The sequence below is a fragment of the Podarcis liolepis genome (assembly GCF_965112155.1).
Source record: "Podarcis liolepis genome assembly, chromosome: 4".
Taxonomy (NCBI): Eukaryota; Metazoa; Chordata; class Lepidosauria; order Squamata; family Lacertidae; genus Podarcis; species Podarcis liolepis.
The window spans coordinates 103,435,872-103,456,612 of record NC_139558.1 but is presented as its reverse complement, the minus strand read 5'-3'; the positions used below and the strand labels follow the sequence as shown (position 1 = coordinate 103,456,612).

General features: G+C 46.5%; 2 protein-coding genes and 1 long non-coding RNA gene across 8 annotated transcripts in view; 2 read left to right on the top strand and 1 right to left on the bottom strand.

The window, feature by feature from the left end:
* The window catches only part of LOC310705325 (CD209 antigen-like protein D), a 165,355-nt gene extending 158,875 nt beyond the window's left edge, over positions 1-6,480 (bottom strand). For 2 of the 6 annotated variants that reach the window (XM_083499970.1, XM_083499976.1), the window contains exons 1-4: positions 6,363-6,480; positions 4,603-4,689; positions 2,065-2,166; positions 1,257-1,367 (exon numbers count right to left, since the gene is read on the bottom strand). In XM_083499970.1, the coding sequence (XP_083356096.1) occupies positions 1,257-1,367; positions 2,065-2,152 (199 nt within the window). In that variant the 5' untranslated portion in view covers positions 2,153-2,166; positions 4,603-4,689; positions 6,363-6,480. Of the gene's footprint in view, positions 1-1,256; positions 1,368-2,064; positions 2,167-4,602; positions 4,690-6,038; positions 6,142-6,362 lie in introns of those variants that run through there. The other 4 variants (XM_083499971.1, XM_083499972.1, XM_083499977.1 and 1 more) reach the window with 4 other exon arrangements.
* LOC310705069 (uncharacterized protein) overlaps positions 1-19,743 on the top strand; it is an 86,215-nt gene extending 66,472 nt beyond the window's left edge. The window contains exons 3-5 of the mRNA XM_083499414.1: positions 15,433-15,515; positions 15,634-15,760; positions 16,339-19,743. Coding sequence (XP_083355540.1) covers positions 15,433-15,515; positions 15,634-15,760; positions 16,339-18,287 — 2,159 coding nt within the window. The 3' untranslated portion in view covers positions 18,288-19,743. The remainder of the gene's footprint in view (positions 1-15,432; positions 15,516-15,633; positions 15,761-16,338) is intronic.
* LOC310705500 lies at positions 5,183-6,042 on the top strand. The gene is made up of 2 exons (XR_014525348.1): positions 5,183-5,252; positions 5,778-6,042. It is a non-coding gene; the product is annotated as an uncharacterized lncRNA (long non-coding RNA).
* Positions 19,744-20,741: the final 998 nt, after the last annotated feature.

The following is a 20,741-nucleotide window of genomic DNA, read 5'->3' as shown; positions in this document are numbered from 1 at the left end:
GAGGTAGAAAAGAAATGAAGAAATTGTGTTCTGGCACACTAATCTGATAAGCTGGGGAAGGGGATACTTGGTTTCAAACTGCTATTAATATTGGATTTAAATTGCCGACTTATAACGTGCCCCAGGTCCTTAGGGAGAAGGGCAAATAAAAAATCAACAAAAACATGAAAATGACTTCTATTAATATTTTCTGCTCTCAGCCCTTAGATTGAAGGTTCCCAAGCCTTGATTTAAGCTGCCCTGGTCGTCTGAAGTCCTGTTTCCATTTAGCCTGCTACTTCTTCACCAGATAGTTGGCCTTCCTTAGAGAGCTTTAGATTTTTGGTGTCTAGATACACCTGTCCTCTTTGTCCTACAGACTTGCCTTTGCCAGACTTGCCTTGTGCTCTGCCATATGCAAATTCTTGGATCATTTGACTCCCTCACCCCAAGCTTTGCTTACTTTGGAGTGCCCTTAAAAAACGAATTCACTAGGCAAATAGGCCATGTGTTCATCTATCCAGTGCTATTTTTCTAGAAAAAGAGGCACTCAAACTCACCATTAATGCCTCCCTTGTTCTCTTAGAATGGAGACATCACCACCTGAGAGGGGCCGGAACCAGTGGCGTAGCGTGGGTTGTCAGCACCCGGGGCAAGGCAAGTAATTTGCGCCCCCTAACCCAGTAGGGGCAGAAAGCTGCGAGTGCGCCCCCCCCCCCAGATGTTGCGCCCGGTGCGGCCAGCCCCACCCTGCACCCCCCACGCTATGCCACTGGCTGGAACTGAGTCCTGATGAATTCCGGCTGAAAAAAAGCCCTGCATATATCTCAATATTTAGGTAGGCTATGGATCCAGCCACATTAGCCATGGCCTTATCCTTTGCAGCCTGTTTTCCCCAAACACTTTCCTTGAAGGGACTGGAGCCCTAGCAGAGGGCAGGGTGCCGACGACAAGAAATGGGGGCTCTCCCACAGCAAATGAGGATTAGTGGGGAAAGGAGGAGAGGATTGCAAGCTGGGAAAGGGAATTGTCCAGGGTGTCCCAGGGACTTGTGTTAGCCTGTGCTTCTGTTCCAAGTGCTGGAACTCACATATTCAGGGAGAACAAAACAGTGCCATTGCTCTCACTGGGTGACAGCTGGAACTCCCTCCCTGATATGAAAGAGAGATGAAAGGGGTCAATGGAAGGTGGATCCTGCCATTTCTTTTTGGAAATGCTATTGGCATTGAAGCAAAGCCCATGACAGAAGTATCACCATATGCCAATTGTGTACTTACACAGAATGAAAACCATCAGTGTCATGACAGTAAAGATGAAAATCTCAAGTACGATCAATCTTTCACCCGTTGGAGATTTGAAGAATGTAACCAAGTCCTGAAAAGCAGATGCTTGAAGAAAGAAAATTCTGCTTTAGCCATCAATAGCCAACATACCATTGCCACTCCAGGAAAAAGGGTTTCCATGTGCTGTGGAATCCATCAGCCAGAGACACTCAACTGTTCAGGGAGTGGGCACTTCGGAGGATAAAAGCAGGTGGAGGAAGCAAGTCGAGATGCCATGCTGCTTGTGGAAACTTTTCTGGCCAATGTCTGGATCAGAAGACAGGAGCCTTTGATACTACTTTCTGCCCCCCAGGCAAATGACAAGATGCTCCCTCCAAACACATAATTCCACATACACAAGCTGGGCTGGGCTGGCCATTGGCTCTTATCTCAACGTGGCTAACGGGGCAGCAGACTAACTGAGGAGGCGCAGTGCAGTTTGTGTGGTCTGCACATCTCTACCCACCCCAGACCTGCTACCTGAGGCAACGGCCTCATTCTGCCTAATTGTACAGCCATTCCTGACTGCACACACTAAAGGGACACAGCAGCCAGCAGCAAAGAGCAGGCTCACCCCTGGGGTTTCTATGGGGCTTAGTGGATCTCTGGCACCCAAAGAGCTGTGTGAGCTTTTCTTGGCACCCCTCCCTGGCAAAACATGGCGGGTTCCACTCCCTGCCCGTCTCTCCATCAACTTCCCTTTCCCGCGCATTCCTCTACTTTATGAGAAACCTCAGCCCATATGACTGTGCTGTATACAGACCACCAGTTTCATTTGCTCTTGCTTTGCGCTTTCTGGACGCTATGTTCCTTCTGGACGCTCCACGCTTTGGAAGCGCTAGCTTCCCCATCCTCTTGGTTTTGTCTGAGTAAGAACAAGACAAGAACAAATGGAGAATAACACTAGGAGCACATTAGGTACAGAGTGGGGTCTATCAGTATTAGACCATCCTTTCCAGTAAAGAGGTTGTTGAGTCCAATATAACTGAAATATCTTTCTTTTTCTTTTGCTAGATCAATCTCAGTTTTGAACCAAAAGAAATGTTCTATATGGATTCCAATGCATTTTTGAAAATTGTTTTAGGTAATATAGCACATTCTCATTTTGCATCCTATTCTTCTCTAAACTCCTGGACATCTTGTTTGCAGGACTCCATTAAGATGTTCACCATTTACTAGATCTTGTGGGATCTACGAGGTCTTCCTAAGTTCCTGGATGCCAACTCCCTGCATAACAGGCATCACGGTCAATGGTTGAGGATGATGGGAGTTGTAGACCAATAACATCTGGAGGGTCACCACCCTTGATGGAAGGTAAAGGTAAAGGTGTTGTAAAACTAGCCCCATCGGGAGAGGCTGGCCCCTCTCCCTGCTCCCGGAGCTTGTTTACCGGTTGATCTACTCTGGCTGCCATCCCAGACAGTCCAGGCAGACCTTGATAGGCGACATTTCCCAGCGTGGAAAATGCACACCCCCTTCTCCCCCTTTGCAGGGGAAAGAAGAATAGTCAGAAAGTCCTTCTACATTCTGTTTATTTCTGACAATACAGCACTACAAGAAAACATGTCCGATCACTTCAGTCTCCTTCCAGCAAGTGACAAAGACTTCCTTTACATAGGCAACAGGAAGGTCTCATATTACACACAGAACACAGCTTTGAGTAGCCTGTGAACTTCCGGGAACATTCTTTCCCACAGCTAGCCACATCACATGATGTAAACATCAAGCTAGCAGTTTGCAGCTGTGTTGTATCCATATCGTAACAAAAGGGACCCCTGACCATTAGGTCCAGTCGTGGCCGACTCTGGGGTTGCGGCGCTCATCTGTGTGGCTCCAATCTGGTGGAACACTCTGTCACAAGAGACCAGGGCCCTGCGGGACTTGACATCTTTCCGCAGGGCCTGCAAGACAGAGCTGTTCCACCAGGCCTTTGGCCAGGGCAAGCCTGACTCCCTCCCTCGGCAATCTTCGCGGAGCTCTGGCCCAATGGTTGCCAGTGGCTTGAATTAATTAATTTTATAATGAATGATTTTAGAACGTTGTTATGCTGTACTTTTGTACTGTTTTACTGTTGTTAGCCGCCCTGAGCCTGGCTTCGGCTGGGGAGGGCGGGATATAAATAAAATTTATTACAGTGGTACCCCGCAAGACGAACGCCTCGCGAGACGAAAAACTCGCAAAACGAAAGGTTTTTTCGTTTTCGAGTTGCCTCGCAAGACGAATTTCCCTATGGGCTTGCTTCGCAAAACGAAGCTTGCCCCAGGGACAGCGGGTCTTCTCTTTTGAAGCAAGGGGCGGCGGGGAGATAGCGATCTCCCTGCAGCCCCTTGCTGCAAAAGACGTCCGGGGGAAGCGGGGAAGCGAAGCGCTTCGCTTCCCGCTTCCCCCGGACCTCTTCGCTTCTCCCGGTGCTCCGAAGCCGGGCGGGGGGCAGGGGACACCTCCCGCCGCAGCGGGGACACCTTTTGAAGGCAGGCGGGGGGGAGCAAAGACTTTGCCCCCCCCCCGCCTTCAGAAGAGGTCCAGGACCTCTTCTGAAGGCTGGCGGGGGGCAAAAGTCTTTGTCCCCCCTGCCTGCCTTCCCAGGGGCTTTTAAATCGCCCCGGACAGCGGAGAAGTCCTCCGCTGTCCGGGGCGATTTTAAAATGCCGCCCGCCAGCATTTTAAGATCGCCCGGACAGCGGAGAAGTCCTCCGCTGTCCCGGGGTTTTTTAAAATGCTGGGGGTGGGAAGAAAAGCCCTTGTCGTCCCCCCCCCAGCCTTCAGAAGAGGTCCGGGGACAGACTGTCCCCGGACCTGGTCTGAAGGCGGTTTCCCTAGGAACGCATTAATTGATTTTCAATGCATTCCTATGGGAAACCGTGCATCGCAAGACGAAAAAACCGCAAGACGAAGAGAATTGCGGAACGAATTAATTTCGTCTTGCGAGGCACCACTGTATTATTATTATTATTATTATTATTATTATTATTATTATTATCTCACTTTATTGGCTGAGGGAGCCGGTGTACAGCTTCCAGGTCATGTGGCCAGCATGACTAACCTGCTTCTGGTGAACCAGAGCAGCGCACGGAAACGCCGTTTACCTTCCCGCCGGAGTGGTACCTATTTATCTACTTGCACTTTTGACGTACGTTCGAACTGCTAGGTTGGCAGGAGCAGGGACTGAGCAATGGGAGCTCACCCCATCGCGGAGATTCGAACTGCCAACCTTCGGATTGGCAAGTCCTAGGCTCTGTGGTTTAACCCACTGCGCCACCCGTGTCCCTTTGATGGAAGGAACATTTAATCATAGAACTACCTCCTGATCATCAGAAAAGATGGAGTACAAGATCCAGTCTCCGTGAGATGCATAGAAATCCAATTAAATGGAGACCATGAGTTGGAACTGGAAAAGAAGCAGAGAGGAAGCTGTTACACAGGCTCTCCAAGTGTGCCAAGACCCAGCCTGACACCTGATGCTGTGGCTTAACGAAAGAACGAAGAGGGCTGTTGTCTAATTCCGTTTTGAAGCCATCTGAGCTAGCAAATGGAATTGCAAAGACTTGCATTTTCTGGATCATGATCTGGACCTGGACTGACAAACTGGGCCCATGAATCAGAGCAGGGCACCAGGGAAGAAAACAGTATTTGGTGCTTCTGATTTGCAATGTAGCTGTAGCTTTAATATAAGGAACGTGGCTGTTTGAGAAGAAGTGAAAGGATGGGAACGTAATTTCTGCTCACACCCCCTCCAGGAGGTGGGCGGGGTTTGCGACACAGCACAGGACTTACCTGCCAGGTGCCACCCACCTTGCTGCAGATTGACTGTTACCCCGCCCCCTTCTCAGCAGGACAATGGGCCCCAGTTGGGGGTGGGGTGAGGGCCAGGCAAAGGGCCGGTGCTCTTCAGCCCAGGCTCACTTTCTTTTCTTCCTCCTGGATGCATCGCCGGACTTCGCTCTTGGTGAGGTAAGTGTTCCTCATGTTCATGGCTTCCCCCCGGGGACGGGCAGGGGATTGGGGCCGCGGTGGGGCCTGCTTAGGCCTTGCTGCAGCCCGCACCTCTTTCCAGCATCGGGGCCAGGTCATAGCTGTCAACTTTTCCCTTTTTTTTAAAGGAAATTCCCTTATTCCGAATAGGATTCCTTGCAAGAAAAGGGAAAAGTTGACAGCTATGGGCCAGGTTGGGGCCACGTGGGTGGTGCGCCCTGACTCAGGCCCCCGGAGCAGCCTGCTGGGCCTCCCACGGTCAGCACCTCTTCCACGGCTTTGGGGGTGGTAGAGGGGCTGCTGTACAGCCTGCTGGGGGCCCACGGCCTGCACCTTTCCCTCCGGCAGTGTGGGGTGATTGGGGCTGTGCAGGATGGGAATGTAATTACAGCATGAATTACACCTCTTGCCAGCTTTGCATGAGACTTTATAATGGACTATATAATGGCCAGCAGCTTAAGGAGACAGGGAGATCTTGATATATTGTTCTATGCTCCATTCCAGAATGTGAAGAGAGCAACCGTCTGCCTGTCTGAAGTGTCCCAGATAAACCTTCCAAATCTCCATCGGCTGGGGAGACATGAAGAACTCTACCTATTCTATCTGTATTTTGATTATTGATGCCTAAGATTTTTTGGCTTATTGGTTATATTGCTAGCTCTGCAGTTTATTCCAGTTGCTGTTGGCTTTACAAAAGACTCTTATTCTACGGTGCTGATCAATTTCTTTGCTAATGTTTACCAATTAATAAACGCTTGTCTCTACCTAAGAGTCTGTCAGTCCTCCGTCCAGTGGAATCTAAAGAACCTCTAGATTGTCTGGTGGTTGATATTGGCCAAAAAGCCATTAGGGGGCGCTGGCAAGACAGCACCTGTACACAGCCCTAGAATGTACCACCAGTCAGTTTCATTGGCTGACCCACAGTTCTAGTACTGTATTTAAAAGAGAAAAACCATCTGTACAATACTTTATAAAAGCTCCTGATCATTTTCCCTCTTAGTGACCTTTTGGCCCTGGAATGAGACCCTGCAAATATCACAGCTCATTTGGAAAGTGTTCCACCCTCCAGACCTTTCTCTGTTTGGATACCTTGGTGTTGCCATATAACAATCTTTTCTCTAATTTCTTCCTAAGGGTGTTTCATCCTCCCACTGGCTAAGAGCCGCCTCCCTTGTGATGTCAGGCATTCCAGAACTCCTCCCATTCAGCATTCTACATTAAGCATAAACCCAGGAAAATGTTTTCCCCCAGATCAGTTACACTACTTATTTTTCCAATCCTTACCTCAGTTGTTGTATAAATAAATAATTTTATAATTATTTATTATCATTAAACGTTTATTATCATTACAGTCAAACATTGGTTGTTGAACGTAATCCATTCCAGAAGCCTCTTCAGTTTCCCAAATGTTCGACAACCGAGGTGCAGCTTCCGGTTGACTGCAGGATGTAATATTTAAAGCATTTACATCCCCCACCACTAGGTGTCACTGCAGTCAGAGCTGCAGGCCCTTCTATTATTTTGTCTATGGTTCCATTTTAAACAGGCTAAGGATGATGGATGATTCAGCTTTTCTTTATAGTCATCGCCAATTTGTCACCCTCTCTTCAATTCCTCTGTTGTGTATTGAGTCAAAGGATTTTATATCTGTATTATTATTGTCTGTATTTGCATTAGGGTAAAGTAACTGCCTTTTGGTTCCAGAGGGTACAGCTACTATTGGTTCATTTAAGCTGCTGTATTTGGATCCTCTGTCTTATTGGTTCCCTCCAAAAGGCAGGACTGTGATTGCCTGATATTGTTCCCTCCAAAATGTATCCTTTCTTGCTAGTCCCCTGTCCCTATAAATGTAGCTTTCCTCTCCCCAGTCTTGAGTCTTGTTGCTGTAATAAAGAAGTGTTACTAGAGAACTGTCTCCAGCATGTTATATCAAGAGAGCTGAAATCACAAACCCCATGTCACAACATCCTCAATGCTTTCATTTCTCCTTTTCCTCCCCCTTCCAGGGGCTTCTTACCCAAAGAGGCTAGTGGCACAGGGCACCAAGTTCTGAAGCGCACCAGGGAAGAGGCGGAGGCCTTCCGGCATCAGCTCGCCACCCTCTCCTGCCTCCACCATGCCGCATCAAAGCAGCGCCGTATCCGGAGCCTCTGTCTGCTGTGGCCACCACAGCCCGAAGCAGCCAGCAGAGCCAGGAGGCGCTGCGTCCAGCCTCTGCCTCTTTCCGGCTGGAGGAGCCACCCTCCAGCCGCTGCCCACTTCCTCCGGCCCCACCGGCAGTGCCGTCCTCTCTAGAGCCAGGGAAATGGGGGGGGGCACCGGAGGGAGCTTTGCACCATGGTGCTCGCCAGATATGCTTAAGATGGCCCTGCCCCCTTCTTTGCCGTCCACAACGTTCAGCCAAGTCTTTATAGCTCCCTTGGGTTCCGTTGGGTTCTGCTTACTATTTTAATCCTTTTGCCTTCTCCGTGGCTTTGCTCAGAGTGATTCTCCGTGGAGCCAAGCACCAGGATTGGGGGGAAGGGATCTAGCGATTCCCACCCCCCACCCCCGCCCCGCTCTTCATCTCAGCGTTAAAAGAGATTTAGGTCAGTTCTTAAACTTTGCTGATCTGTTTTACTCACTTCAGCTAGTATGCAGGAGCCAGGAGGCTAAGCCTCACTTTTTACTTCGATGTAAAGCTCTTTAATTGCAATTAGATAGATCGTGTTGCCACGGATCTCTGGCAAGTAATTTTTTTTAAACTTTCGGCCGAGATTTCTTAATAAAAATGTATAACCTCTGCATCCATGACCTTGGAATTTTTAGTTTGAGCTCCTTTTTGGTCCGAATCTTATTTTATTTATTTGAGATGCGGGGTCCGGCTGCTCTTATAAAATGGAGAGTTCAACACTACACACTTCAGTCCTTGGGGCGTCTTGCTGCAAGGTTGGCCCGTTTTTTAGCGCTGAGGTTCTCCAGTCCTTCTTCTACTCTTGTGCTTGAAGCTCTGGAAACCCCTTTTTGTGCTGTTTGGTGCCCTTTTCGGTCTGAAGTGTCTTCTCAGACCTTTTTGGGAGCAGTCACTTCTCCCTGTGTTTTCCTTGCCTTGCTGCGATCGGGAGGTGCTTGATCCAGCAGGAGCACTGTTCCCCAACCTGATTGTGAGAGTGCTTTGCCGGAAGTCTCCGATAAAATTCCATTGTAGTCTACCATTAACATTATTTTCCCATCATATTTTTCAACCAGCTATTTTTCAAGCTTCTTTTAAAAATCCACTTTTTTCCATTTGAGGCATAAATTCCAACTGTCGCGCAGCGTAAATTAATAATGCAGAGTTTTTCAGTGAAAGAATAAGAGCTTTACTGAGTTAAAGTAAACTTCTTCATAAACAACATGGTTCCAAACAGTTTGACTGAGATTACATGCTGACTCTGCTCCTCACAACTGAGGCAGACTGACTCTGACTGAAATCTTCCTGAGAACACAGAGAGAGAAAGGCTGCTACTTATAAGGAGAATGAGTCACATGTCAGAGTGACTCAACAGTTAGCAGTTAGGCCTGAATAACTTTAGTAGGCCCGAATGATTGTGCAGTCCCAGCACTTCCCAGCCTGCTTTGCTGCTTCTGCTCTCACATGGCACTGCTTGTCACATGACACCAACCACTATCATTTTTGTCTCAGCTATCGTGTCTTCCACCTCAAGAATCCTTTCTTGGGTCTAATCTTGAATTAATACATAAAACCACCCTCTCTCTCTCTTATCTGACAAGATGAATTCTTGACCTACAAAGGTCATCACTTCAGTTTGTTGGCTCTTATCCAGTCCGTTATCGAGGCAAAACACTGCTGCAGAGCATTGACTGTCTCACCTACATATGTCAAGGAGAAGGAGAACTGAGTGTCACCAGCAAATTGCTGACAACGTGCCCCAGATCTCTGGATAACCCCACCTAGTGGTTTCATGTTTCTTAGGGGATAAAATCAAACCCCAAGGAACCCCACATGGAAGTCTCCATGGGTCAAAGAGCACTTTCCAAGCATCACCCTGTGGAGATGCTCATCCACAAAGGACCAGGAGCACCACAAAGCGGCGTCACCCACCCCAAACTCAGACGGAGGACACCATGGCCAATGGTGATGGTATTATTATTATTATTAATTTGTGTACACCCATCACCATGGCAAGCTCTGTGCAAGGACCAGGACCCAGAACCAGGTTCTCAGATGGGCCATCAAGATCTTTTGAAATGTTAACACCACTATCCCAGGTGAGGCCCAGGCTTGGAAAGGAAGCTTAGCCTGTATTTTTCCACTGGCCCCCAGTCTTCCCTCCAGTACTCCAAATACAGTGGTACCTCGCAAGACGAATGCCTCGCCAGACGAAAAACTCGCAAGACGAAAGGGTTTTTGGTTTTTTGAGTTGCTTCGCAAGACGTATTTCCCTATGGGCTTGCTTCGCAAGACGGAAACGTCTTGCAAGTTTGTTTCCTTTTTCTTAAAACCGTTAATACAGTTGCGACTTGACTTCGAGGAGCAACTCATAGCACGCGGTGGGGTACCCTTTTTTGAGGTTTTTGAAGACTTTGGTGATTTTTGAAGCTTTTCCGAAACCGTGCTTTGCAAGAGGAAAAAATCGCAAGACGAGAAAACTCGCGGAACGAATTAATTTCGTCTTGCGAGGCACCACTGTATCAAATTCCTACTATTTATTAATTTCAAGGTTTAGGGGTTCCCCTATAACACCATGTAATGAAGGCCTCCAGTGAGCCTTCCTGGGAAGAACATTCCCCAAATTGGGAGCCGCTGCAGAAAAGGCCTGCTCTCATGGAGGAGGCAGGCAAAGAAGGGTCTATGACAGGGGTGTCCAAACTTTGTTCAAAGAGGGCCAGAATTGATGAAGTGAACATGCGTGATGGCCGACCAAAATCATTGACCTTCTTTTTAGCATTGAAGTTGTTGAGCTTTTTGGGGGGATTTTACCCCAGGAAATAAACTGCCACAGCAGCTGGATTAAACAGACCAGTGGGCCAGATTAGGCCCCCGGGATGGACTTTGGACAAGCCTGGTCTAGGATGACGATGGTAGGGTCCGTGTTGGGTCATACAAGTGTGAATGCTTTGAAGTGGACCAAGCAGCCTCTTGCGAGTAAGAAGGCTCCTGGGGAGCTTTCTCAGTTGCTGGTGTAACCCCTCCACTCCACTCGTAGTAAAAGTATAAAGAGGGAACCGAAAGAATGAGCACACTAACTCCAATACTGGGATGAAGAAAATGGGAAATATTTGCTCTTGTTCTTGTGTGAGAGAGAGCAACCTCAGTAAAATTCAGAGTGAATAGGATTTCCACCCTAAGTCTTAGAAATGTTAAGAAAACTTTTGCCATAGGTTTTGGAGTTTTAAAGTCCCCCCCCCCCCGCCCGCATGTTTAAAATTGGCTTTGGAAACTTTAGTTCTAAATTCAGAAGCTGCTGCCTAACTTTAAATGCAAGCGTGCTTAATTTTCTGACGATGTCTAAGATCATGGCCACTGGTCCCATCACCTCCTGGCAAATAGAAGGGGAAGAAATGGAGGCAGTAAGAGATTTTACGTAGCCAGGGGGGCAGATCGCCCCCTAAATCCATAAAAAAATAGAAATCTGAGGATCTGCCAAGCGAGAGAGGGCTGAGCTGGAGGGACTCGGCTTTGCAAGGGTTAAAGGGAACCGAGCTGCCTTCCTAGAGAGGACAGGAAGCAAGGGGGGCCAGGTCCTCCAGAGCCAAGGCCCCCCCTCCCCAGTCCTTTCCTGCAAGGAAGGGGGGTGTTGCTTTGTGTCTCTGCTGCAAGGGCTGCCTCGCTCTCCCCTCCTGGGATCTGGTGAGTCTCCTCTCTCTCTGGGATCTGGTGAGTCTCCTCTCTCTCTCTGGGATCTGGTGGGGGTCCCAGGGCTGCAGCAGGGGAGGGAGCCTGGGGGGCCTGATCTGCTCCTGCGGGGGGGGGGGGACCCCAAGTCAGGGAGGAGAGGGTCCTGCCAGGGAGGGGCCAGGTCTGCCACGCTCTCCTTCCTGCAGATCAGAGGATCCCAAACTCATTTGGCCCTCCGCCCCCCCTTCAGAAAAAATCTCCCTTCTTCAGACAAAGGAGTCCCTGGGACTTTAACTCTGTGTGACGTCGCTCAGCGTCATTGCACAACAGAGGAAACATCTGCAAATGGTTTTCCAAAGCCGGACGAGGAGGTGGACTAGCCTCTCCCCCCCAAAAAAGGGTGGGAGAGGAAGGCCAGGGATAAAGAGAGGGATCCCAGCCCATAGTCTGGCTGCTGCATTGGGGACCAGTTTCCCAGTGTCTCCCAGGGCAGCTCCCCACGGAGGCCACTGCAGCAATCCCCTCGCATCCAGAGCAGGGCATCCCAGGACCACATCCTCTCTCTCCCAAAGGGATTGTTGCTGGCAAAGCAGCCGGAAATGGGCGCTGCTACTCCCTGAGCCTCCAGGGACCTTGGCATCAATGGCTGTGCATGTGTTAAGCTATCTATTAGAATACTAATACTAAATTACCCACCTAAATTTCAAGGGAGGTGTCTTTGGCCTCATCCACTTGGCCCTCAGGTGGTTGACCAGATACATTCCTGGCCCTCAGAGCAAAGAAAAAGGGACCCCACCCCAGGAGTCTGCCTGGAGAGCGGCAGAGAGTCCAAGTGCAAGAAAAGGAGACAGAAGCAGGGGAGTGGGGGTGGGGGGAGAGCAACTCCTGAGGACCCCCAGGTGATGACCCCCACTAGAGCCAAGCATCCATTTTCCACAAGATACAAATGACTTCCTTGTCAGTCAGTTCTGACTTCATGCATTGACTGGAAGGCAGCAGAAACCAGCCTGATTCATCTCCCAGAAATCCCTTCAGTTGCCTCCACATTTTGCATTGCAAACTTCCTTCTAGGAGAGCTAGAGGCTGCTTCCTCCTCCTCCTCCTCTTCCTCCTCCTCCTCTTTCTTCTCCTTTTTAAAAAGGCCCTTTTCACCTGGCCTACGGGGTGAGGCCAAGACTCACCCAGCCCTACTATGTTAAATATGTATTCTGTAGTTGACCTCCTTTGTAATGTTTTATTTTGATATATTTAAGAGAGTATTTGTTTTCTGTTATGTTGCTTTGACTATAGTCTATATATTTGACTTTCTTTACCTTGCTTTATTTCTCTTTTATTGCTTTTGTGGGATGTGAAACTGCAGTCAAGTAGAAGATTCCTACAGGGGACACATTAGGGGATGTTTTCTACCACTCAGGAGAAGACTTCCTGTTTCCTCCTGAGCTGGGACAGACTTCCACTACATGTGACTTGAAGAAGGTGCAGTCTGTTGTACTAGCATGGAGGAGCGCACGGCCTCCATCTTCTGATCAGTGTGTCTTCTCCATTTTGTATGTTGCTGTGTGTTTGGAGAAGTGACTCCTTAGTGGCAGTCATTTGGGACTAAGTTCTTTATGGAATAGTTCTAATTGTTATGTAACAACCTGCCTGTCTGTGAACGTGAACAAATCTGTGAGTAAACTACTTTTATATTAACTTGAATCAGATTATTGTGCTTATTCATTTAAGAGGGATTGGAAGGGATTTTACCAGGAAGGAATCTTTAATAGTAAGAGTCAGATGAGTCAGCAACAAGCTGATCGCTGCGTAATCTAAAAAAGGGGGAACTAGAATATGGAACTTGCTAGTGCATGTTAAAAAGCATATCATTGAATAATATATCTTCTTCTAACTCCCCAATTATCCCCACAGATTTAATATGCTGTAAACCGCTTTGAGATTTCTCTTTAAAATATAAAGTGTTATAGAAATTTAAATAAATAAAATAGCTCATGGTTTGGGCTGTGGTGCAGTCCAGCCCTGGTTCCCTCCAAGACTCATCCATGCTTGCTCAGGGAACCTTTTTCTTCTCCTGATATTAGACAACTTTTGTAACTGAACAATGTATTTGCTTTGTAGGATTTGTAGCGCCTCTCCTTAAGACAGACAGAACTTGGCAGAAGACCAAAGGGTTCCTTCCGATCTCTCAGAGGCTTCCTGAGAGCACAGATGGATGAGCGAGACTCAACTTGCCCTGGAACAGAAAGAGGCCATGCCATCCAAACTGGGAGCAGTGGGGGATTCTGGGAAAACTCTGTGCAGAAGATCCTGGGTGAGGAGGACACCCTCCGCTCAGAGGTGCAGAGCCAGCAGTTGAGGCAGTTCTGCTGCCAGGAGGCCAAAGGACCCCGAGAGGTTTGTAGCCGACTCTACCACCTTTGCCATCAGTGGCTGAAGCCAGAAAGGCACACGAAAGCTGAGATGCTGGACCTGGTGATCTTGGAGCAGTTCCTGGCTGTCCTTCCCCCGGAGATGGAGAGCTGGGTGAGGGAATGCGGAGCGGAGACCAGTTCCCAGGCGGTGGCCCTGGCTAAAGGTTTCCTCCTGAGTCAGGCAGAGGAGAGAAAGCAGGTGAGAGAGACTTTGCTCTGGATACTCCCAAGGGGCTCCAAACAGGACAGAGAACATCCCATAATGGTCTGCTGATGGCCCATCCTTTTTCTGGGAAGGCATCCATGGAATGAGTTCTGACATCCTTAAAGCTGTTGGCCCTGACATTCATTTTTTATTTTTTATTTTTTTAATATATTTTTTATTAGTTTTCCAATATAAAACTATACAAAACAAAACATCCAATTTATCACCAACATCTTTTTTTTTACTTCCATCAACATGTCTGATAATTCTCCGTCTTGATCACTTCTTGCACATTTCTTAATTTAATATTGCACTACAATCATATCTTAATTTACCTTATTTTTTAAACAATATTTCTACCATACATTCTCACAGAGCTTCCTGAAAGCTTACAAATGTTATCTGGTCATCACATATAGTTTTCATATAATCTGTAAATTTAATCCAGTCTTCAGTGAATCTCTGGTCTTGTCGGTTCCGGATCCTTCCTTTTAATTTATCAAGTTCTGCGTATTCCATTAATTTCATTCTCCATTTTTCAATCATAGGTAATTCTTCTTGTTTCCATTTTTGGGCCATTAGTATTCTTGCTGCCGTTACTGCGTATAAAAATAACTTCCATTCTTTCTTATTAATTTCATTTCCTATTATTCCTAATAGAAATGCTTCTGGTTTCTTAACAAATGTATATTTCAACATCTTTTGTAACTCATTATATATCCTTTCCCAAAAGCATTTCACTTTTTTACACTCCCACCACATATGGTAAAATGTTCCTTCTTTTTCTTTACAGTTCCAACATTTATTACTTACTTTATAAATTTTTGCTGATTTTACTGGTGTTACATACCATCTATATATCATTTTCATCACATTTTCCTTTATTATAGTACACGCAGTAAATTTCAGTCCTTCATTCCACAATTTAACCCAGTCTTTAAATTGTATATTATATCCAAAATCTTTGGCCCAATGGATCATAACCGATTTAACCTCCTCGTCCTTTGTATACCATTCCAATAATAATTTATACATTTTAGACAATTTTTTTGCGTCATTATTCAGTACTTCCAATTGATATTTTGATTCCTTGTCGGTAAAACCTCTTTCTAATACATCTTTTTTAAACATTTCATTAATGTTTTCGTTGCCTCCAAAGGAGGTTACCTGGCGGTCGGGGGAATCGCAAAACGGCTGTGCCGGGATCCTGCCCCCTGGATCTCCTTCCAGGGGTGTTTTAGGGGGCTGCGGCGCCCTTGCAGCACCCCCTTTTTCCTCCCAAGAGCTGGATTCCCTCTCCAGAGAGAAATCCCGCTTGTCTTCGCTCCCGCGATCAGCCGGAATTCTCTCTGACATTCATTTTTAAATCCTTCTCCCCATTCTCTCTTTTGAATCCTTGTTTCTTTTTCAGGGAAAGGATCTCTTTGCAGAAATGGACCAGATTTCTTCTGAGGCAGAGAGGCCTCCGCTGAACACCAGAGAGAGGCCACTGGGTAAGGAGGAAGTTGGTGTTTCTCTGTTTGGTCTCATTCTGTTGGTTTTCCAACTCATCAGAGGAGGGGAGATATATTTTTTCACACATAACATCTCTAATGCACCCAAATATCCAAATGCACTCAGCAGGCAAGACTTTCTCAAAGGCCCCTGTGTAGTTTGAGATGCACTGATTCACCTGTGAGACAAGAAGGCACTCTAGGCCTCCCCCTTACCTTCTTCCTCTTGCAGGTAACACAGTGATACTGGCTAGACCTGTTCATCCATCTCTGAATGGGGACAGAATGGAAGCAGCGGCTGTGGAACCAGATCAGGTCAGGGGAAGCAGCCTTGTGGGGACAGAGGCCAAGGGGTGGAACAATGTCCTAGCTCAAGGAGTGGTGGTGAACAACAGTGTTGTCTCAGAGTAGGACATTTCCCTTCTTCTTATAGGGTCCAGTGTGCTTTGAAGATGTTGCTGTTTGTTTCACGGATGAGGAGTGGGCGTTGCTGGATCCTGACCAGAGAGCTCTGCATAAGGGCGTCATGGAGGAGAATTCTGGGATCATGGCCTCTCTTGGTAAGGCTCCTAGTGGAATCATAATATCAGTTTTTAAATTCAAAACTCCATATGTCACGAACCTCATATATTTTCACAGACCTCAACAGCGCCCCCTACAACACTGGATATTACAGTATCCCCCCCCCAAAAAACCCCCTTGAATAGTAAATTACTGTTTTTTCTGTGAATGTTCTTCCTCCCGTTGCAGCTTATTAAACAAGCAGCAGCCTGGTCTGAACTCCCCAGGCCCTTTTGACTGTAAACTTCAGAGTTGTTAGGGAAGTTGAAGTAGCTTCTGTCAGGTTTTCAGTTTTTGTTTTTCCTCCCGTCAGTCTTTGGTTGTCCAAAGAGAAAACTGACATTGGAAACGGAGGGATGCCATGATGGAGCCAAACAAAATCGATTCAAGAGAAGAGCCAGGCTTATCGAATCACAGGTTCCCCAAAGGATGTCGGTTGATCCCCGTTAATTAATGCACCCAACGCTTCAGAAAACCATCCATCTAACCCACTTGTGTTATTCCTCTATTACCAGAGTTAACAAGTATTCTTCATTTATTTCTCCCTGAGGCGCTAATCCACTTCTCTTCATTGCAGATAGTGATGGACTGGAAATTAACAACATGGGTGACCATAACAAAATCCCCACAATGGAGAAGCTGAATAAATATCTTGAATGTGGGAAAAGTTCCTTTTCCACTTCCCATCAAAGAAATCCCATTGGGAAGAAAGCATATCAGTGTGTGGAATGTGGAAAGAGATTCAGTCAAAAGGTCAATCTCACTTCCCATCAAAGAATTCATACAGGGAAGAAACCATATCAGTGCATGGAATGTGGAAAGAGATTCAGTCAAAAGGTCAATCTCACTTCCCATCAAAGAATTCATACAGGGGAGAAACCCTATCAGTGTGTGGAATGTGGAAAGAGCTTCACTCAGAGCCAGAATCTCACTTCCCATCAAAGAATTCATGCAGGGGATAAACCCTATCAGTGTGTGGAATGTGGAAAGAGCTTCAGTCGGAGCTCCTCTCTCACTTCCCATCACAGAATTCATACAGGGGAGAAACCCCATCAGTATGTGGAATGCGGAAAGAGCTTCACTGATAGCTCCTCTCTCACTTACCATCAGAGAATTCATACAGGGGAGAAACCCTATCAGTGTGTGGAATGTGGAAAGAGCTTCACTTATAGCTCCTCTCTCACTTACCATCAGAGAATTCATACAGGGGAGAAACCCTATCAGTGTGTGGAATGTGGAAAGAGCTTCAGTTTCAACCACCATCTCACTTCCCATCAGAGAATTCATACAGGGGAGAAACCCTATCAGTGTGTGGAATGTGGAAAGAGCTTCACTCAGAGCCACAGTCTCACTTCCCATCAAAGAATTCATGCAGGGGAGAAACCCTATCAGAGTGTGGAATGTGGAAAGAGCTTCAGTCAGAGTGCCCATCTCACTTCCCATCAAAGAATTCATACAGGAGAGAAACCATTTCAGTGTGGGGAATGTGAAAAGAACTTCAGTACAAGCTCCTCTCTGAGTTCCCATCAAAAAATTCATACAGGGGAGAAACCCTATCAGTGTGTGGATTGTGGAAAGAGCTTCAGTCACAGCAGCAGTCTCACTTCCCATCAGAGAATTCATACAGAGGAGAAACCCTATCAGTGTGTGGAATGTGGAAAGAGCTTCAGGAGGAGCACCGAACTCACTTCCCATCAAAGAATTCATACAGGGGAGAAACCCTATCAGTGCTTTGAATGTGGAAAGAGCTTCAGTCACAGCCACCATCTCACTTCCCATCAGAGAATTCATACAGGGGAGAAACCCTATCAGTGCTTTGAATGTGGAAAGAGCTTCAGGAGGAGCACCGAACTCACTTCCCATCAAAGAATTCATACAGGGGAGAAACCCTATCAGTGTGTGGAATGTGGAAAGAGCTTCACTCATAGCTCCTCTCTCACTTCGCATCAAAGAATTCATACTGGGGAGAAACCCTATCAGTGTGTGGAATGTGGAAAGAGCTTCACTGAAAGCTCCAATCTCACTTCGCATCAAAGAATTCATACAGGGGAGAAACCCTATCAGTGTGTGGAATGTGGAAAGAGCTTCAGGAGGAGCACCGAACTCACTTCCCATCAAAGAATTCATACAGGGGAGAAACCCTATCAGTGTGTGGAATGTGGAAAGAGCTTCACTGAAAGCTCCAATCTCACTTCCCATCAAAGAATTCATACAGGGGAGAAACCTTACCAGTGCTTAGAATGTGGAAAGAACTTCAGTCAGAGCACCGGGCTCACTTTCCATCAGAGAATTCATACAGGGGAGAAACCCTATCAGTGTGTGGAATGTGGAAAGAGCTTCAATACGAGCTCTGATTTCACTAAGCACCAGAGAATTCACACAGGGGAGAAACCATATAATTGCTTGGAATGTGGAAAGAGCTTCATTCAGAGCTCCTCTCTCACTTTCCATCAAAGAATTCATACGAAGAGTGGAAAACCCTTCATTATTCAGCTTTCAGCACTAGAAAAAAACACACCACTTTAAACAAGCCTTTGGCTGATTGACATCTTATGCCCTTTAAAAATGTGTTGGGGAGGTAGGGGTTACAGGTTTTGGGGGCGGTGTTTTGTGTTTTCATTGTGTGATTTTATGTTGTAACTGTACTGTGACCTGTGAGTGTAGGGAATGGGAGCCAGCTCTTAGAGTCTGAGGGATCTTTGCCCCCCAGAAAGATATTTGTGGGGGCCACCTCCCAGTTCATAGGAATAGCCATTCAAATGGCATGCTTGCACCGCATCCTGTGACTGTTTAACCGAGGCGGGGCTTACTAAACCCCTCCTATATTTTATTCAACATGGCACCCCTACTATAGGGTGCTATAGAAATGAAATAAATGCATAAATAAAATAACACCATCTTGATTGCCTTCATTTGCACATGTTCCAGCTTGTCAATATCCTTATTATTATCATTTTATAATTCATGCACCCTTCATCTGAAGATTTCATGTTGGTTCACAACATAAACAGACAGGTTGAAAGCATGGCTTTCTCAAAAACGAGTCAAACTAGAGAAATCTCTCTTTTTTCTTTTTCTTTTTTTGGATGGAGTTACAGATTGTTTCTCAGGGGACTGCTGTGGTAATAGTGCATCTTAATTTCAGTAAGGTTTTTGACAAAGTCCCCTGTGATATTTATGTGAGGAAGCTGGTAAAATGAGGCTGAATGAGGTAACTGTTAGGTGGATTTGACTGACCGAACCCAAATTTTCCTCCTCCATGGTTCCTCCTCATCCTGGGGAAAAGTGACAAGAGGGGTGCTGCAGGGTTCTGTCCTGGGCCCGTTGTTGTTCAACGTCTTTATAAATGTCTTGGATGAAGGAACTGAGGGGATGCTCATCACATTTGCAGACGACACCAAACAGGGAGCGGAGGCCAATGTGGCAGAAGTCAGAATCCGATCAAGGGCAGGAATATTACCACTTTATTCTGCCATGGTCACGCCCCACCTAGAATACTGTGTTCAGTTCTGGGCTCCACAATTTAAGTATATTAAATTTTGTTTGCCAGGGGAAATCAAGAAGGTGAGGGGACACAATCCATATTCCTTTTATAACATGTGGCCAATTTTATTGAATATGTAAGTTGTTAAGACTTTTGCCATAATCCACCCAGCACTCATGGGAAAGTGTGGCGTGATCTTTTAGAGTAATCAAATGAAACTTGTAACACATGGCAGGATGAAAGCCTGCAATTCCATCAGGGTAAGGTATTTGTTGTTTATGGTTGTAACCATTGCTTTCTTTAAAATTATCTTCCCTACCATGAAAATAAATAAAAGCAATTTTTTTAAAGGAAGTGGGGAAATCATATGTACTATTGCATTAATCTGCTTGCATATCTTGAGTGTTATTTGGAGTCTGTAACTCCCAGTTATTTCATATTATCTATGTGTTTCTGTGTGTTCAGCACACATGATTGCAGGTGATACTGAATAAAAGACTTCCTAGGAAATTCCCTTTGACTGCTTCTGTATTGTTTCAGATGCGGCTTCACTTACAGATAAGAACAAATCATATTCATTGCTGACAAATCATACCATTGTCAGCTCATTAATCTCCACCCCAACAAACGCTGCGCTTAGCATGAGCAGCTGCTTTCTTCCCATTTCTTAATAATAATAATAATAATAATAATAATAATAATAATAATAATTTTTATTTATATCCCGCCCTCCCCAGCCAAAGCCGGGCTCAGGGCGGCTAACAACAATCAAATAAACAATCAAATAATAACACATTCTAAAAATATTTCATTATAAAAATTAGTTAAAATCAAATTGATGGCAACCGATTAAACAAAGTTCTGTGCAGGTTGCCAGAGGAGGGAGTCAGGCTGCGCCCTGACCAAAAGCCTGACGGAACAACTCTGTCTTGCAGGCCCTGCGGAAAGATGTCAAGTCCCGCAGGGCCCTAGTCTCTTGTGACAGAGCATTCCACCAGTTTGGAGCCGCAGCCGAGAAGGCCCTGGCTCTAGTTGAGGCCAGCCTAACCTCTCTGAGGCCTGGGACCTTGAGGATGTTATTATTTGCAGACCGTAGGTTTCTCTGTGGGGCATACCAGGAGAGGCGGTCCCGTAGGTACGAGGGTCCTAGGCCGTATAGGGCTTTAAAGGTTAAAACCAGCACCTTAAACCTGATCCTGTACTCCACCGGGAGCCAGTGCAGCTGGTATAATACCGGATGAATGTGCTCTCGCAGCGAAGACCCCATAAGGAGTCTCGCCGCGGCATTCTGCACCCGCTGGAGTTTCTGGGTCAGTCTCAAGGGCAGCCCCACGTAGAGCGAGTTACAATAATCCAGTCTGGAGGTGACCGTCGCATGGATCACAGTGGCTAGGTCAGGACGAGAGAGATAAGGGGCCAACTGCTTAGCTTGGCGGAGATGAAAAAATGCCGCCTTTGTTATAGCTGTAATCTGCGACTCCATAGAGAGGGAGGTA